At 41.1% G+C, this 19,344-nt stretch overlaps 1 protein-coding gene across 1 annotated transcript in view; it reads left to right on the top strand.

Annotated features, from left to right (window-relative positions):
* The window catches only part of GAN (gigaxonin), a 28,107-nt gene extending 9,021 nt beyond the window's left edge, over nt 1–19,086 (top strand). The window contains exons 2-11 of the mRNA XM_040075563.2: nt 4,673–4,787; nt 5,627–5,977; nt 6,422–6,639; nt 7,499–7,620; nt 8,119–8,231; nt 9,298–9,447; nt 9,749–9,885; nt 10,377–10,505; nt 16,409–16,518; nt 17,283–19,086. Of these exons, the coding sequence (XP_039931497.1) occupies nt 4,673–4,787; nt 5,627–5,977; nt 6,422–6,639; nt 7,499–7,620; nt 8,119–8,231; nt 9,298–9,447; nt 9,749–9,885; nt 10,377–10,505; nt 16,409–16,518; nt 17,283–17,464 (1,627 nt within the window). The 3' untranslated portion in view covers nt 17,465–19,086. The remainder of the gene's footprint in view (nt 1–4,672; nt 4,788–5,626; nt 5,978–6,421; nt 6,640–7,498; nt 7,621–8,118; nt 8,232–9,297; nt 9,448–9,748; nt 9,886–10,376; nt 10,506–16,408; nt 16,519–17,282) is intronic.
* The last annotated feature ends 258 nt before the right edge of the window (nt 19,087–19,344 follow it).

The raw sequence follows: 19,344 nt of genomic DNA, 5'->3' as shown, positions 1-19,344 counted from the left end.
TAATTTGGGAAGTCAGCTCCTTTCCAAAAGACAAGTGTCTCCCTCTTGTCTCCAGCAGTCTGGTTCCTGACACCCTGCGGTGTAAGTAGGTCAGGGAGCTGCGTTTGCACCGCGGTGACGTGGGTGCAGGTAAAAGTTTGGTGTTGCAAAGCATCGAACCCAAAGCGTCTGTCTCCTGTTTCCCAGAGTTTTTGATGCCTGTTCATTGTAAATATCAACAATCTGCTTGGGTGACTGTGGTCTGGAGCATTCTCGTAGGCACAGTCTTTGCAGACAGGTGTTTACTTGTTTAGGTTCCGATATACCGGCCCTTAAGGATTAATGCTTTCCAAGAGCTGTGCTCTTGTTCTCTGTATAACTTTGGTGACCATTGTAAAAACACATCAATTGTCTCTTCTTAATACTTCACAGATAAAGCAGAGATTTCAAAGATGAAAATATTCCCACGAAATTATGTCTGACTCAGGAAAGCAAGTGGTGTCGGTGGTGACCATGTTCTTAATTTGAATTTTCATTTTGTTTGTTGTTTTGTGTAGTTGAGTTTTTTTCCCCTCCTGTAAACTTTCAACTGTAAAATGTAAGAAAACCGGGTTTTCAATCTGCTTCTAATAAATCTTAACTGTCCCACAACAGTGGGGGGATTTCACAGGGATTGACTGTGAGGTTGGAAGTATTAATTGCATTTTGATTAGTTTTGCTCTTTTAATGTAACAGTAAGTTGGAAGTTCCATCCTAATTTTAACAAGAAGTGTGGACAGTCTTAATTTACCTGTAGGTTTGCTTTTTGCTTGTGGGTTGGTGTTTGTTGTTTTATTATTTGAATCTGTTTTATGTCATTAGAGGTAAATTGTTGTTCCTAGCAGCATCAACATCAGTTCTTGAGCCTGTGTTTTCATTTTGAGGATTCACCTTGCTTATACTGCTTACATATACAGAAGAGGTACTGGAATTTTTATCCTCATTCTGCCTCATGTAGAGCGTTTCAGATGACTCATTAGGATTGTATTCCTTTAGTGATGTGGAACAGCAGATTCTAAATTTGTCACACAGACAACATCAAAACACAACATCAACCCATTTGTTCTTTTGCCACTGGCTCAAGGTGTTGTGTGTGCCAGCAGTTTTCCTGACGAGGCACAAGATGTTGGGGTGGATGTTGAGCTTTTATAGAACAGTTTTATGCTACTGGAAGCAATTTCAACTCGCAGTCGTGATCTTAATTAAAAAATGGAAATTATTGTTTTAAAACGTGTATGGAGTCAAGTTGCTCAAAACTAAATTACTTGAGAAAACAGGATGAAGAAGTTACCTTGTTTCATTTCCTCCAGCTCTGTCTTGGCTCTGCTCTGCTCCCAACTCATGGGGGTTTGGTTGGCTGGGAGGGTTATTTCCTTCTAGATCTTGATGTTCTGAATCCATCTGAATTAAGGAAGACTGAGGCAGCATTTTCTGCTGTGGTTTGACAGCTTGGAGTGCTTTTAAAGTAATTAGAAATGTTGTCTGCAGTAGGAAGCTGTCCCAGGCCTGTGTTAGAAGCAGCTGTGCTGCAGCTGGCGCTTCCCTGCACCTTGGGTTGCTGGTTGCCACTTCCAGCTCTCAGCCACACAAATCACAGGCTGAATAAATCACCCTGAGGAGGAGCATGGCAGAAAGAGGGCATCCTCCTTCTGATGCTGACAGATTGGAAAGCCTCTGCTTAAGATAGCTGGTAACTTACATTCTAAAGTGAAATTTGATAGAGGGTTAAGTATTTCTTCATATGCTGCCTATTGTCTTTCTGAACTGGGAACAAACGTGTTTGGAAACTTTCTCATTCTGTCTCTGTGTGTTATGACAGGGATGCCCAGGCCTCAGTTTGCTGGCGAGGTGTGGGTGCAGGTCACAGCTGGTGCTCGGTGATGCAGGAGGGGATGTGGCTCCTTGCTCTGCTTGCACACCTCCTACTTTTCTCTCCTCCTTCAGCATTCTTTCCATTTGGACTCATGATTTTTTTTTTTCCTTAAACTTTTCCCGCCCCAAACCTGGTTATAATATGTCCCTGCATCTTATTTTTCCTCCTCTCCTCCCAACTGCCATTAGCTGTCCTGCAGTTTTGACATGAGTGACAAGGAGTACCTCCAGCTCCCTTTGGGAATGGTTCTCTTGGCATATCCCAGAAGTACTTGTACTGAAATAAATAACCTTGTATTTTATTAACCAACACATTAAAATCATGTGACAGATGGATCGCTATTGCTTCCTGTGACAGATGATAGGAACAAAACTTAATCTGAACTGGGAAGCATTTGCATAAGGTGAATGTTTGCCTAGATACAAGTATCTGTAACTTTGAAGTAATTTTATTTGTTCTCTGCTTTGGCTTTATGTTTTGGCCTTGCATTAGGGCCTAGGTAATTTCTTTTCAGCTTACAGACTGTTGATGCCTGAAAAAGCACACAGTAATTAGAACATCTACACTGATAAGACCCAAAACCTCTGAACAACACTTTCTTGTTACCAGGAAGCGTCAGTGTAAAGTCCATGCAATAAGGTGATTTAGCTTGGGTGTGTACGGGTGATGCTAAGATGAAAGGTAGTGATAAATAGCACGAGTCCTTTCCCTAATCTCCCCATTTGTGCTGGCATCAACATGCTTATTGTACGCCTTGGACCTGTTTTAAGCCCCACAATGTGTTGGAGACCCCAGGTTCTGTGTAGATATTGTGTATTTGATCATAACAGCTACTTACAGGTACCTGAATCATGTGACATCCAGGGATCACCCAAATGACTGTCTTTGCTGGAGGAAGCCAGACGCCGTGAACCTTGATACATTTTATGTTAAATTAAAAGAAAAGTTTCATCCTAGGAAACAAAGAAGTGCCTTTTGTTACAAACCAAGAGCCCCAGAACTCAAGTGTAATTTGAGGTAGTTTGGATAGATTTGAAGATGTGTGTAAAGAAGCCTTTGCTCTGTTCTAAGTGAAAAGGCACATTGCCCTGTGTGTATCTGCTCTGTGGCTCGTTTGGAGCTTGTAGACATGAAAAATGCACATTGCACATGGGCAAGGATGGCTTGGGTTGAGGTACACGTTGTACATTCTGCTGGAAATGTGCATTTGGGACAGGAGTTTTCAGCTGACAAGCTGAAAATCAGGGCCTGCTATTGCAGCATGCACTTTAATGGGAGTCACATAATTTTCCTAATCCCCTTCCAAGTGTTAGGAAATAAACAATTTCCTAACCCACGCCACGCTGTTGTTGTTATTTGTATTGTAACTCGTGCCAGGTGCTGTGCAGACAGGCTGGAGCAGCTCCAGCCCTGGTGCAGTGGTACCTGGGCACCCCAGCACCGCTATCTCCAGGTGTTCTGCAGGGCAGAAAAGGGGTGAGAAGACAGGACCACAAGTGTGATGAACTAAAGGGCTAAAATTACTGCCCTTATTCACACTTAAAAATAGCTCCTTACAGTCTAAGGTTTTATTTGATGTGAGTTACGGCTTATTTTGTGAGAAACTAATTTATTCCAATATGAGTAAGTGAGGCAGAATCTGCCCTTAGCTAAGACCTATTTATGTATTTGCTTAGCGTGAGTGCAGATAGTAAGAGGCTGGACACTTTCAGCTTAGCAAAGCCACAGATTTTCACATTAAAAAAAAAAATTATTCTATCTAAGGATATATTCAAATGAATGTTAAAAAGTTTTAAAAGCTTTTATTTTAATGTCCTGTGGTGTAGATGTAGGTCACTATATATACACAGAGGTAGTGAAACAAACTTTCTTGTCTTTATGTAATGTATTCTTCATTGACCAAAATGTGGAAAAATATGTTAAAAATTATCTTTTATTAGCTCTTGTGGCTGCTTGCACCAGACTGGTGGATGCTGCTCCCTTTTGAACACTTAAAGTTGTGTCTCCTGGAAGAAGTGTTTGTGCTGACTGGAGATCAAGGTCTCTGCTGTGCTATTATTACTTCCTCACATTTTCCCCTAGCCCCTAACATTCTATTCACAGGCACATCACAGTGCTCCTGGTATGTTTAAAGAAATGGCTTCTAAGTGAAGTGTCCACTGATGTAGATGAATATTTAAAGCTCTGCTGAGCAGCACATGGGCTGTTTCCTGCAACCGTGAGTGCATGGCTCGGTTACAGCCAGGCACAGCATTAGGCTGATAACATCATAAACTACACAAAATGGTAATGCAATCCAAATGTTTGTGCTGTCAGTGAATATTCTGATCACATCTGCTAACTCTAATTATTTCTTCCTTGGTAAAAAAAAAGTTCTGGTTTTGTTTTGCTTCCCCCCCACCCCCCCCCCCACTTTTATCAAAGCAAATTCTTGTGTTTCATCTGTCAGCAGAGCTGATGTTCTGTTGGAAGGTCTGAGTGAAGTTTTTGAATGTTTGTGATGAATGAGCTGGGATAAAAAATACTTTGGCTCTTTGATGGCCTGGGTAGTTTGCAAGTCTGACAGATTTGTTCAGTTTGGAAATGTGATGAGCAGTATCAGAGGCCATACCTACATGCTAATTCAAGGCACAATTTTTTCCATCACATTGAAAGCTTTTAACATCTCTGTTGTGGCTCAAGAGATCCATATTCTGAGATCTCAGATTCTTCAGAAACTGAGAGCAAGCAATGCCCAGATTTTGAATTTTCCTCTTTTTTTTTTTTTTTCTCTTCTCTTAGAACAAAATTGAATTACAATCCTCCAAAGGATGATGGCTCAACATACAAGATTGAACTCGAAGGGATATCTGTTGATATCATGAAAGAGATACTAGATTACATCTTCAGTGGGCAGGTATGGTATTAAAAAAACCCCTAAACCTCACTATTTGGCAAAATAACTTGAGTTTTAGCACTACTATCCTGAAAGGTGTTTAAAGCTTTGTGATAAAACTTCTGCAGAGTGGGACTGTGCATACAAAGTCAAGGCAGTAGGCTCTGCGGGAGTTGTCTCTGCTCTTCTTGTGCCGCAGAGGAGGACTTTAAAATTCAGAGTCGATGTCAAATGCTTGTATTAAAATTGGTGGCTACCTTCAGTAACCTGCTCTAAAGCAAGCAGTGTTTGTTAGCTGTGACAGAGGACTGCTTTGGTAGCCACAGAGATGGAGACCCCATCACTGAGCGTTGCAGACACCAGGCATCTTCCCTCCCTGCCTGCCCCTCTCGCACACCTCTCTGGCCTCTTACCAGATCTGCCTGCCAGCAGCTTAGCAGGAATTAAAGTTAGTGTGTCTGGTTTATTTGGAACCAGACTGAGATTGCTGAACAAGTTTAGCTTTCAGCATAGAAATAAAAGCAGATTTGGCTTGAAATTCATTGCTGCATGTATGTTTAAAAAAAGTATTTATTTATTACAGCAAAACTCATTTTAGGTTCCTGGATGAGAAGAGCAATTTTATGGTTGGTTACTTCAGGAACTTATGAAAATTTCTGCTTCACACCTTCTGTCAAGCAAATGCCCATTCCAACCCTCTGTTAATTAATAAATGGTTAGCAGTCATATCAGTTTCTGCTAATTTTTACACTGGCAGTAATACTCCATTCTTCAGCCACTGAGAATGAGTGTAATGAATGCAGGCATGTCATGGAACAAATGAGTGATAGTAGCTATAACTTCTAAATTAATTCTTGCAGATCAGGCTAAATGAAGAAACTATCCAAGATGTGGTACAGGCAGCTGATCTCCTGCTGCTTACAGACTTAAAAACTCTCTGCTGTGAGTTTTTAGAAGGTTGCATAGCTGCTGAGAACTGTATTGGTATTCGGGACTTTGCACTGCACTATTGTTTGCATCATGTTCACTACCTTGCCTCAGAGTATCTGGAAACTCACTTTCGAGATGTCAGCAGCACAGAGGAATTCTTGGAACTGACTCCTCAAAAACTGAAAGAAGTGCTGTCGATGGAAAAGCTCAATGTTGGAAACGAAAGATACGTCTTTGAAGCGGTCATTAGGTGGATTTCTCATGATTCAGAATCCAGAAAGGTCAGGACATCTAAATGTTTGTATTTTGAACGTGGCGCAAATCGGAGTGTTCTTTCTAATCGGTGGGAACTTGAGATAGATCTGTTTCTTTCAGGACTATTCTTATAGAATTTATTGAATTTTGCCTGAAATGCAGACCATGGCATTGCAGTAAAAAGGTGAAAGCTGTGTTGGTGATCTATCATCTCCTGCCTTTATTATTTAATAGGCATTAAGAAAAAAAGCACCATTTTGACATTTGACGATTTTACACGGTGAGAAAGCAAGTAGCACATTGATACAGAAACTTGGAGGGTTTGATGCATTTTCTTACCAACACCGTGTCGTATAATTTATTACGTACCAGCATCAAAACCTCTCAAGTATTTGCTCAACACAGAAGCATCTGTGTGCACGTGTGGCTCCGTGCTGGGGGTGATTCTGTGTCCCTGCTGCCTCCCCCAGGTCCACATGAAGGATGTCATGTCGGCGGTGTGGGTGTCGGGGCTGGACGCAGCCTATCTGCGCGAGCAGATGATGAGCGAGCCGCTGGTCCGCGAGATCGTCAAGGAGTGCAACAACATCCCCCTGACACCCCCGCAGCAAGGAGAGGCCATGCTGGCCTCCTTCAAGCCCCGGGGCTACTCCGAGTGCATCGTGACTGTTGGGGGGGAAGAGAGAGTGTAAGTGTGCGGTGGCATCACAGCTGCTCCCGGTGCCAGCGCTCACGGCGCTCTGAACACTCAGAGAGCAGAGAATATGTGCACCTGTTGCTTATTACTCTATCATTTGAGTTTCTTTTAGGTTGGTCAGACACGCCTAAAATACCTTCGGGGATGATTCAGCAATAAATAGTTATTTTGTTTCTGACGGTCAACCTGTAGTAAGCTTAGAGTAGGGTTGTTTGTTCAGTAAGTGTTCGCTGGGGTTTTTTTTAAACTGAATAATTTCTGATGATCTGAAAAGCATCTATAACAAAACTTAGAAGTAATGAACATGTGCTTTGAACTGCTTTGTTTATAATAGATGTGGTTCCAAAAAAAAAAAAAAAAAAAATCATTATTGGTGCATCTGAGATAAGGTGAAAATTCCTGTTCCACACAATAATCCCTTTCTTTTCTTGAGTACCCCTGCAGCAGAAAGGAGGATTCAGTCCTGTTTAAATAAATTTAGCATTTAGATGTTAGCTCTTTATAGAAACGTAGTAAACCACTTGGATAGCATTTTGCATATCAGTTTGTGAATCACTTTACTCAGACATTACTAATACTCTCTTCTTAGCTCATTCAAAGTTCATAAAAAGTGGTTACAGGCAGATACAGTAGGAATGCAGTGAATCAGCTTTTTATGTCTCCAAGTCTGTAGAAACTCAATTTACATGTTTGGTTTGGGGGTCTTCTCCTTACCAGGGAAATGCCACGTGATGAAAAAACAGGAAAACAAGAACAAGTGAGCTTTGGACACAAGGTGTTAACAGTGAACTCGTAAATCTCTGTCTTTGTCTTTCTGTTTCTGCTTGTTCCCTCCCCACCCTGTGTTCAGATCACGGAAACCAACCTCAGTGATGCGGTGTATGTGTCCTCTTTATGATCCCAATAGACAGCTCTGGATTGAACTTGCTCCTATGAGTATTCCAAGGATCAATCATGGAGTATTGTCAGCAGGTAAAGGGGAACTTTGTCTTTGTAAAGTCAATGTTATTAAAACTTACCAGTGCCTCAAAATCTGAGATACAGCTTAAAATAATATATTTTCTTCAATACTGACTGCACTGGGATAATTTCATGCTTCCCCTTTGTCTGCCCAAAACTGTATCTGATTCTGTGAAAATCCCTGTCACCCGAGTGTCTTAAAACCACTATTCCTGCAACATTTTTGTGGGAATCTGCTGCATCTGTCTCTCCAGGAGTATTTCATGTTTTAAGTAAATTCTAGTTGCTGCATCACTGAATATGTTGAAGGGTATCTGCAGGGGTAGACTTGAGTCAGATGTAAGTATGTGCTTTACCTTCTCTAGTCCAGAGTCTGACCTGTGACTGGTCTGGATCTCCTGGTGAATTCCAGAATACAGCTCACCAGTCAAGTTGTTTTGCTCAGTGTGTGGATGTGAGTCTTCTTCTTGAGAGTTCTGTTCTAAGATCATGTTACATTTTGTCTTACAGAAGGATTTTTATTTGTGCTTGGTGGTCAGGATGAAAACAAGGGAACGCTAAGCTCTGGAGAGAAATATGATCCAGACACCAATTCATGGAGTTCCTTACCACCAATGCATGAGGCAAGATCTCTATCTAACTGTTGGGATTTAAGTTTTTACTTTGGCAAAATGTTCCTTTTCTTCTGCAAAATTTTATTCTGAATCTCCAGTCGCTTGCATCTTACACATTCAATATCATGCTACACACTGACTTCTGTTTATATCCTGTTGTTCTTGTGGTCTGATGCTGACTGCTGGATCTGGAAAAACTAAACAATTGGTGAAGAGCTAACTGTAAGATGAACTACAAAATTTCAGGAATTTCATAATGAATCAGTCCTATAGTATACTTAATGTTCTGCGTGTACTGGCCTTCTAAAACAAGAGACCTCTGAGATGGACAAAGGGATCGGACTGTGCAGAAAAGATGGACAGAGGACTGGCCAACATACAGAACTTGGCTTGCACAGACATATTTAGGTTTGGTTTGAGTTAATGCTTCCTTCTTCATAATTACATTCCATCCAAAAGTAACAGTTTGTTATTAGTAAACATATATCCTTAATACACCTGTGTTTTTATCTTTACAAATCAGCACAGGGTGTTTATTAAGAAGTTGTTTACCACAGGATTTTCCTCTTTGCAATCTCTGGTTGACAAAGGCATGTAGATTTGGCTACAATTTTAGTTATGATGCCTTAAGTTTCCTGCTTGTGCTGTGTTTGCTGTGAGACTGAGGGTTAGCTGGGCTCAGACATACCAAATAGAAGCTGCCTTTGCACAGAGAATGGGTTCAGGCTTTGCTGCTATAGAGACCTGAAAGCAACAGCTTCATTGTGGAGACCACTACTATGGGAACTGAAATATGGCCAAGCTCTGTTCTTAGATTTCTGTGTGGTCTCTTTGGCTTCTGCTGCTCTGCTTTTTTTGTTGTTGTTATTTGGATACCCTTTGTTTGTTTAGTTGATTAAATTAATAATCTTATGCTGGTGCTTAGAACTTCACCATTAAAAAACAAAAACAAAATAAAAGCCAGGCATAACACCAATAGCACTTTGCAGACAGATACTGTGAAAAATATAATTGTATTTATTTATTCACAATTGCAGTTTTGTTTTTCACTGTTGACTTTATTGATGTTCCTTAGGCACGGCATAATTTTGGTGTGGTAGAGATTGATGGGATTCTGTATATTCTGGGAGGCGAGGATGGTGAAAGGGAGCTGATCTCTATGGAGAGCTATGATATTTATAGCCGGACCTGGACCAAGCAGCCAGACTTGACCATGGTTAGAAAGGTAAAAACTGCATCCTGTTTATTGTGTTGCCTCTTGTTAAACAATGTCAATGCAGATATATGTATGTATATATATATATATAAAAATATATTTTAATCTTTTGCTTTGAGTAAAAGCTGTAGCAAATAGTCTCGAAATGGGAGCAAGCAGCTTCTCTCTTTATACACCAAACCAAATTCCTTATTCTTTGCATTGTTTGACATGTTACAGGCAACCCTGTGTGTATAGACAGCTTTGAGCTCTCAATACTGTGCATTTGTGTGTCATTCTAGATATATTTTTCTTTTTTTTTTTCCGTAAGATTGGCTGCTATGCAGCTATGAAGAAGAAAATCTATGCAATGGGTGGAGGCTCCTACGGAAAACTCTTTGAATCTGTGGAGTGTTACGACCCCAGGACTCAGCAGTGGACAGCAATCTGTCCTCTCAAAGAGAGGAGGTGAGGGAAAATGGAAGGGGGGGGTCTAGATTGCTTTTCCAACCCTCTGATGGGGGGAAAATGTCCTTTTTCTGATGAATCTGTGAAGGTGGCCTATGAATCTCACCAGGTCTTTCTGAGTCGTGGTGGCCTGTAGCTAACATGTGGCTGAGTAAAGACAAGCATCCAAGCAATAAATACAAATTTTGTAGAAACATAGCCCTGATGTTACAAGCAATAGTTCCCTGATGCAAAATGAAAACTAGAAATTATAGTTCAATTGGAAGTTCAGAATATTTTTAGAAAGAAATATTTTTACTGTTTTTTTTTTCTTTTGTGATCTGAATTAGGCGTTTACAATTAATACCCATGACTCATCTTGTCTTGTTGGATATTTAAGGCATCTGTGTGTATAAATAAATAAAAGAGTAAAAGATGAAGACAGTTCACAAGGGTATGCAAAAGGGTTTTGATACATTGCACTAATATTCTTTCCTCATTTGGATTTTCAGATTTGGGGCAGTGGCCTGTGGAGTTGCCTCTGAGCTTTATGTATTTGGTGGGGTCAGGAGTCGTGACGACAGCCAAGCCAGTGAGATGGTGACGTGCAAATCAGAGTTTTATCATGATGAGTTTAAAAGGTAACTGGCTGCAGCTCTAAACATAAAAAATAGCTTGCCATCCAGTCATCTGCCTGTTCCCTCGCCCCTTGTTCCTGCACTCCAAAGCACATGAGCTCTGTGTTGTGTAGCTGTTGCTCATTTCATGTTTTGGGCTGTTACTGAAGGCTCATCCACTCCACTTTTCCCTCTGACATGCCAAGCCTAAAGCCGTGGAGCCACCATGTGGGTCTTGAGTGTCCCTGAGCAGGAGAAGCACCCTGGTCACACAGGGAGTTTGTGGCTCTTCACCTGCACTCTGCAAGCTCCCCAAGTTCAGGGTACTGCTGCCCCCACCCCTGCTCCTGCCCACGGCTCCCTCTTGAGTGCTCATTACAGGTCCTTTCCAACCTAAATGATTCCATGGTTCTACAGAGGAATGTGTGTATTTACAGGGATATTTCTTCAAGATTTGCAGTTTAGGGAATTCCTAAACTAGAGATGAGAAATTTCATGCATTTCTCTTCCAAGCATTTATCGCTGATGGCACCCATATAGGCTTTTGCCATAGGAAAGACACTATGGATGCTGTACATCCCACAGCCACCTCACCACGCTGCATGGCTCATCTCCTTCTGTTTGTTTTGAATTTGCTTCTGATTACTTCATTTGTTATCACTTGGCTCTGGTAGTGCAATCCACCTTACAATACCTGGTAACCATTCAAAATGTTACCTTACATTGAATTTTTTAGTCACCTTATAGTCACCTTATTTTATAGTTTTATATTTATATAGTCACCTTATAGTTTAGTCACCTTATTCTCCAGCCATAACTGACAAGCTTGGTTCCTCCAGTGACTTTTTTCTTGCATATAACTAAATTGGATTATTCTTCTTTCATAAATTAAATTTCAAAAAGACTTTGTGGTCAGATGTTTCAAGGCTTATTAACAAGTGAAGGAGATTAGCGTGTCTTTATTAGAAGATCAAGACTGATTTATGACAGTGACCTGTATGAAAGGACACAAAAATAGAACAGTAGATGTAAATTCATTATATAATTTTCTTGCAAGATATGGTTGTAAAGAGACTTTAATTTCTGTATGAAGAGGTCTTCTCTGTTGTTCAAAGTGATGTCTAAACTAGCTATAATCAAATGAAGCTGCAGAAGAACATCCTTTAAATTGGTTAAAGGAGGCAGACAGATCAGAGGGGCTGATGCTCCCTTAGTGTTTGCTAGCATTCTGGGGGCTGGGGGAATGGTAGAAACTTATTAATGTTTTGCAAGAGGTCTTTGAAAAAGAAAGAACTGTGGAAATAAGTGCTCCCCTCTCTCCTACTTGCTATTTTCAGCTGATTTACTTGAAATATTTCCAGCCCAATTCTGTTCTTCAGAGGGTTACAGCTCGTGATTCCTCAGCAGTTTTTTCAAACCTGTTTCACTGGTTGACGCAGGTTGAGCTCCCATGAAGTGGAGTTTGGGGAGCTGGGAGGGCCCAGCCTGGGTGCTGCAGGTGAGTCCGTGGTGCCACCTGCTGACTGCAGCACCCACACCTGCCACCCAGGGTGGCATGGAGTTGTGTCTTTGCCTGGCGCCATCCCCGAGGCCTTTCAGGATTCCAGTGGAACAGTGATGGAGCTCCAGCTGCCCCAGCTGCTCTGAGTGCTGGGTGTGTGCTGTGAGGGCTGTGCTGCCACGGGGCAGGGGAGGCAGCAGAGGTAACTGATGGAGCTGATGGAGGAGGCACATGGGGAGGGCAGCTGAGGTATCAGACTTTGCCTTTCCGCTCTGCCACTGCCCACTCTGAGCTTAGAAATTTAACTCAGCATAAACCTGCAGGCAGGGCACAGGTTGTGGGTGTTCCTGTGGCAGTTTGGGATGGTGGCAGCTGCTGCCTGGGGATGGTGCTCCCGGGGTTTGGAAGGCCCCAGCTCAGCCCAGGGGTGCTGTAGCCAGAAGAGGGTGCAGTGTCTCTGTGTTATGTTCCAGCACTCAGCTCCAGGGTCTGTCAGTTATCCCAGGCTTCAGAGATCTGTGTAACAGATCAGTTCTAGCAGTCTCAAACTAAAATTCACCGTGACTTTTTTAATAGTTACGTGCCAATACTGCATACTTTGTAATGAGCTCTGGGCTTTTCCTGCTGTTTTGAAGTGAGTGCAGAACTCCACGATGTTCACTGTCTCTGTGGATGGAGGGAGCTCTCTGGACTGTGAGTTCAGCAGTGGGATGGTGTTGGCGGTGGGGTACGTGCAGCAGTGCACACCTGTGTCACCTGCACGAATTTCCACGTGTGCCTCGGGCCTCATTGCCAGAGCACAGGCTCCAGCATCATCCCAGGCACCCGGAGCCTGAGTGTCTGTTACAGGTTTTACTGCAGCGTGAATGTCTAAGGACGTACTCACATCAGTGTACAAACATATTAATTCATGTAAGCTGCCATAATTCCGGCTTGAATAGGATTAAAGGACTGGACTTGTTTAATATTGTTTACTTTGACAGTAACTTACTCCAAAATAGCTCGCAGAGCAGAGTCTTTCAAAATTGTTATTCTTAACCATGACGCAGACTTTTCAAAGACTGGGGATATGCTGAGATCTTCACACTAGCAAAAAAATAAACATTGAGACTCCTGTTAAGCTGTGCTGTATAAACAAGTAATAAAATAAATGAAGTGAGACAGAATAGTAGCATCCACATGAAATGTGAACAGGGTAATGTAGGAAATAATTCTCATACTTGAAGTGCTGCTGTAACTGAGATTTTTCAATTAATAAATGTTTTGTCAGCCTGTCTTTAGAGTCATGTGCATGAATGGATTTAAGTGAACCCAAAGATAGAAAAAGCTCTATGTCAAACTGCAGGGTTTTTGCAGGCTGTAGATTTTTTTTTTGTTCCAAAGGCTGTAGATTGAGCTTTGTGTGCGTTGTATCCTGTTTTTTTAAGCATCGATCAAGCTAAAAACAGATCTAATGAATGTGAAAATGGAAGGTGGAAATGTGAAGGTATCCTTCACTCAGTGATCCAGTGTTGGTCTACTCCATAAAAAGCAGGAAGTCTTAAATACGTATTCAAGACCTTGATGGGTCAGACTTTCTTTCTGTCAGAGTTCATAATTTATAATGCACCTTTTGCACCACGTAGGTGAGTGGAGAATTGGATGATGTCTGTACACACTTGGGTTTTTTCTTTTCAATGTGGATGGTTGGAAATATTTAATAGAGCCCAAATTGACTTTAGGATTCTTTGCATGATCTGTTTGTGTATGGCCACTTCTGCCTTTCCCTAGTGGCCTGTAAGTGGGGTAGGATTTCTTCCTTCTTTTCATAATTCAAAAAAGAATTATGAAAATTTGGAGGTATTAAGGGGGATAAAAAAAAGAGAGGTAATTTTCAGAAGCAGTGCTTTGGTAAAATATCCTTTACAATGTTCTTTTTGCTAGTGAAACATCATAAAAATAAGGAGGAGCTTTCAGCAGTTTATAACCAATGACCTAAATAGTCTTGTGACATAGTATGTGTAATTAGCAACATTCTTCCAGTCAGAGTGCAGGAATTTCATTAAAAGCAAGTGCTTTTGCACATGTAATGAGAACACTGACTAACTGATAGCACTGTCAGATGAGAGGAACATGGACTCCCATTCATTTCCAGGCTTCCTTTCTCAGCTGGGGTGATCCTGAGGTGACGTGTCTGGAATATGTGGGTTCTGTATCACATCTTTATTTACTTCCCACTTGGAAATAAAGCAGTTACCCCCATCCCACTCGTTAAGTACAGCAGCGTGGATGGATCATTTTGTTTGTCTCGCTTTAAGACTGAAAAAAATCAGGATTCCTTCCTTTCTTTTTTTAAATTGGGTGGAAGCCTGTTCATTTTCAGAGCCATCACTTCTGCCCGTGGTTGCAGCAGGACTTGCCTTCCCCCCTGCTCCTCTTGGACTCGGTTTGAGTGGAGCCATCCCAGGGAAGTACGCAAGAGTTCTGTTCCAAGGACTGTTTTCAGATTCCTGAAGATTGTGAATTTTTGGTCATGGTGTTTTTTCCATACTGTTCAAACAGCAGGCACAACCCACATTAAGCTGGAGCTCAGTCAAATTCTGATGAAACGTGACCCCTTGCCCTTCCTGTCTTTGTTCCTTCCTAGTTTTAACTGCTAAAGCTGCTGTGAATGTTCCTGAAAAGTGGTGCCTGTTTTTTAAAGTATACACATTGAGAAAGCCTGAGCATGAATTTTCACAAGCAGCTACAGATACTTTAATATTGTCCTTTGGTGATGCAGAGTAGGAAAAGGCTTGAGTCTCACCCTGTGGGTTTAGGGTTTTTTTATTTAAACTCCAAAACCTCGGGTATCTAGTGCAGATAAACTCCTAATTTGAATTTTTTCCATTCCTTAACCTGGTCCTATAGTTAGAATTAAAAAAAAAAAAAAAAAAAAATCCTGTCTTCCTTCTGCATTTCTCTGCCACTTACTCAGTTTTCATAATTCTAGGTCACTTGCTGCTAAAAGCAGTGAAAATACTGTGTCCTCCTACAGTAAGGGAAGGAAACTAATGAAATATGGTGCAAGTTGTTTTGATGTGTGAGTTTCTGAACCAGTGTAGAGAACTTCTCCTTTTCTCTCCTTAGTTCATCTGTCCTCCTCTGTGACAGCTACAAACCATTTCCTTGCTTAGCACAGAGCGTTGATCCTTCAGTGTACAGCACAGACAAAATAATGGACAACTAATCCTTTCATTTGCCCTTTAAAAATTGATTTCTGTCTCCAAGATAATTGATATGGAGCAGCATCTCCTTCAGTGCCAGAAGTTTACTTCTGAATCAGGATTCAGATGATGCAGAATTTTCAAAGATCAGCAGTATCTGGGAGGGTATTTTCTAACTTTTTTTCCTTCAAATTAACATGGTATGGCCATGAAAATATATGGGATGATTTTCAAAGGTTTCTCAGACCTTCATGTTCTCTGTAAATTATTTAATAAAAAGTGTAGGAGCAGTCCCCTAAAATGCCCTTGATTTGTACATCTCAGGGTCTATACATGGTAACTGTGACAGCATCTGCAAAGGTGCAGCAGCATTTTGTAGGAATTTGTTTCAGAACCACAGAGAGGATGCTGATAACTTTTGGACCTCTTTATAAACCAGCATTTAATGCTTTTCATTCGGTATAAAGATCAGGCTGATGTAGTGTTGAAATGAGCCTGTGCTTACAGTGAACACAGGGGCATTGGAAAATTACTGTAGGAACTGGAAAGGGATTGAAAAGAGCCTGGTATGTGATTGGGAAGGTCTGTGGCAATTCCAGATAAAGGACATTTCTTTTCCAAGTTCCATTACCACTTTGATTTCCTGTCTTCTATCCCTTGTTTGAAGTTAGGCATTGCCAAGTGCTGCATTCTTCCTAGCAGGCAAGGATTTGTTGTCTCTGATAAAGCACTTTTAAAAGAAGTTGAAGAATTATATGGGGGAGACACTGCCTAATAACAAGGTTCTGCTATAGCAATTTGTTATTTCCCTTACTATGGATCATTAAAACTTATATGTGTTTATTTTAAAGACAATTTAAGGACGAATTTTAAGACAAAACTGCCTAAAATTTTCTCTGTAGGGAAGATTGACTGGCACAGCTGTTGGCTCTCTAATGTTCTTGCTCTCTTCCAGAAGGTCACACTGGGTGGCTGCAAAAAGAATTTATTATAGGTGATTTCACAGATGAGTGGAGCAATTCTGAAATTAAGCAACTTCAGGATACAGCACTAGTAGCTGCTTTTCTTGGCTAGGAGAAACCAGGACTGTCCCAAACTATACAACGTTCTCTTTACAGAACAAAAGAATATGTACACTCTGCTTTTGAGTTAAAGATTACAGCTGCAGAAAGACTCTGGATTATTTTTTTAACCATGCTCACTAAAAATCAAATCTTGTTTTTTAATTGTTATTTTTACAGGTGGATTTATCTAAATGACCAGAACCTATGTATCCCAACTAGCTCTTCTTTTGTGTACGGAGCCGTGCCCATCGGAGCCAGCATATACGTGATTGGAGATCTTGATACAGGTCAGAACCAGGACTAAAAACCTCTTTATGCTCATTTTCTTCCAATATTTTGAATACTTGGCACTTATGAGACTGAACATTTTAAGAATAAGAGGCTGGGACACTGTTCTGTCAATGTGGGTCAGGGGGGTTATGCTGGATACACAGAAACACACAGGTTGGTTTTGGACCCCTTCAGTAACAAGTTCAGTGCTATGAGCATTGGGTTGATTTGGTTAATTAGTTTGAAGACCACAAGTGGTCGAGACTAAGAGCGTGTTACTGCTTTTCTCTAAATGTAAGAAGAGCTGTTAGTGCCTGAGGTTGTAGCTCCTGTCTTTGCAGAGGGAAACAGGCAATTCTGCATTCGAGGGGCATTGTCCAGTGGTTCATATGGATGTGATAGTGACTCTTGGCTCTCAATCCCAACCAAATAAATGTGTGCTATCAAACATACTCCATCCTCAGCTGCCAGCTTTTGGCCACGCTCTGTAAAAGAGATTTGGAAGACTTTTGTGGCCATGTGCACGTATATGAGCGTGTAGCAGGGCTTTCTCCAAAATACAAGCAAACGAAATTCCAAATTTGTTGGGTTTAAGTAGATCAGAAATGTGATGTGGTAGTAGTGTAGTAGTTCCCTTTTGACGACGATTTCAACGACCCATCCAGACACTGATTTGTGTTCCTGTGCCCGCTCTCGTTCACGTCTTTGCCTTACGAGAGGTTGAACGTGGTGGCAGCTGCGGTGAGTTTTAAGCGTTCCACCTCTCTTTTCCTTAATTCAGGTACAAACTATGACTATGTCAGGGAGTTTAAGAGGAGCACGGGCACCTGGCAGCGCACTAAGCCGCTGTTCCCATCGGACCTGCGCCGGACGGGCTGCGCGGCGCTGCGGATCGCCAACTGCAAACTCTTCCGACTGCAGCTGCAGCAGGGGTTGTTCCGCATCCGCGTACCTTCTCCGTGATCCGCGTGCTGCCAGGGGAGGAGACTGGAAGAGTTCTGTGCAGTCCACCATAATCTAGCTCTATTTAAAGGAAAAGCTGAGAAATTACAGCTGAAACTTACACTGTATGCTGTGCTTTGGTATGGTAACTGTTTTTGTTTTAAATGCTTACAAAGCTTGAGTCTCAGTACTTGTTTTGGGAACAAATAACTTAAGTACACATTAAAAAGAGGAGAAGGGGGAAAATAAAAGGGGAGATCAAGGAAACACCTTTCAGTCGTAACCATCTGGAGTTTAAACCGTGTCATTGAAGGAGGATTTTTGTGTCTGAAACTGGTGAGAATCGGTTTCCTTTGGCGAAGCTTATTGAAAAGCAAAAAAAAAAAAAAAAAAAAAAAAAGATTTCAGGTGCGTTTCCCCTGCGGGGAACTGATACGAATCCGTGTGCTATCTGGAACTGGATAGCTGTAATACACAGAAGCTCCACGATAACCAACCTCCCTGCTGTGCTGCTGTTGGAGCGTGAGGCCACAGGAGGTGTTGGTCGTTGCACCTTTTATTTCTAGTCCTTCCTCAAAAGATAAGGTCTGTGCCTAAAAAGTGGTGGAGGTGTGTACATACGGTTTTTCATTCATTTGCAGCGGTTTCATTCCGACAAATATTTTTAATATACATATATATAAAATGGACTAATCTGAAATGGATACACCCCAGGAAACGGATACCGTACACCACAAAGAAGTAAACTGTTTTTTTTTCTACGCTGTCATTCGAGTAGCCTGATGAACTGGTCTGCAGGTGGGTGGCGTGCACTTCTGGGTGGGCTTTGGTGGCTGTTTTTCCTTGAAGTGAGAAGGGAAGGCATGTTTGGAACAGTTAATAATGATTGCTGCTTTTGGTAAGAGCAAAAGGACAAATTAAATGGTGTTCCTTTTTACTTCAGATTGCTTGCAAGCTAAGAATGGTTTTTAAGAGTGAGGATCATAGAAAAGTGTATTTTATGTCTCTTAGAACAAAGGTTAAATGTGACAAGGATATATTTATTTTGCAGAAAACATGGGGTTTGGACTAAGAGTTAAGGAAAATTTGTACAATGACTTTAAATTGGGATCAAAACTTGGTTTACTAATGATTTCTGTGCTACAGTACAGTCTTGTTTACTGCTGTCTGACTTTGAAAGCTGGGTTTTATGGTGTGGTTATAGTGAAGAACTTAGTATCTTGCATTTTATTTCTTACTAAGCCTTGTTCTCATCAGTAGTGATATTTAATTGACTTTTGTTTGTAGTCAAGATCAGCTGGTAGGACAGTTTTACCTCAATTTTTGATTTCATTGTTGTTATGATGGGTGGGACATAACCTGTATTTATTTAAAAGGAATAAAATGGGAGAGATAGAAAATAGAAATAATACCTCCTGCCCTTCAGAAAAAGAGACTTTGTACAACCAGTATTATAACTACATACAAGACTTTCCATTCTGCAACTTTGTGGACCTCAGACAAGCCAAACTCTGCCCTCAGTTGTGTTAGTGTAAACCTTCATCATCTTTATTGAAATCATCTTACATATGTTGAAATATTATCCCAAACTAGTTCAAAATATCAGTATTTCACTAAATAGTCCGTGAGGAGCCATTCTGAAACTTATTTCTGCTCAGTTCTTCCATAGCACTGATGTGGGGTTGGAATTACTCTGATTCCTGAGCAGAGGAGTGTGGGAGGGTGGGGAAAAGGGCAGCAGCCAATCCACTGACCTTTTTTTTTTTTTTTGAAATTTTTTTACGATGCTGAAGTGCTGCAAAACTTGAACTATATACATTGATTTTCTGACCTATATTAGTTGGCATATGAAAAAGTTTATATATTTATGCATTGCAGTAAACTTGGTGTGTGTATATATA

Source organism: Hirundo rustica, chromosome 11 (genome assembly GCF_015227805.2).
Source record: "Hirundo rustica isolate bHirRus1 chromosome 11, bHirRus1.pri.v3, whole genome shotgun sequence".
In the NCBI taxonomy this organism is placed as follows: Eukaryota; Metazoa; Chordata; class Aves; order Passeriformes; family Hirundinidae; genus Hirundo; species Hirundo rustica.
Note: the sequence above shows the minus strand (reverse complement) of the source record. Positions and strands in the feature narration are given on the sequence as shown.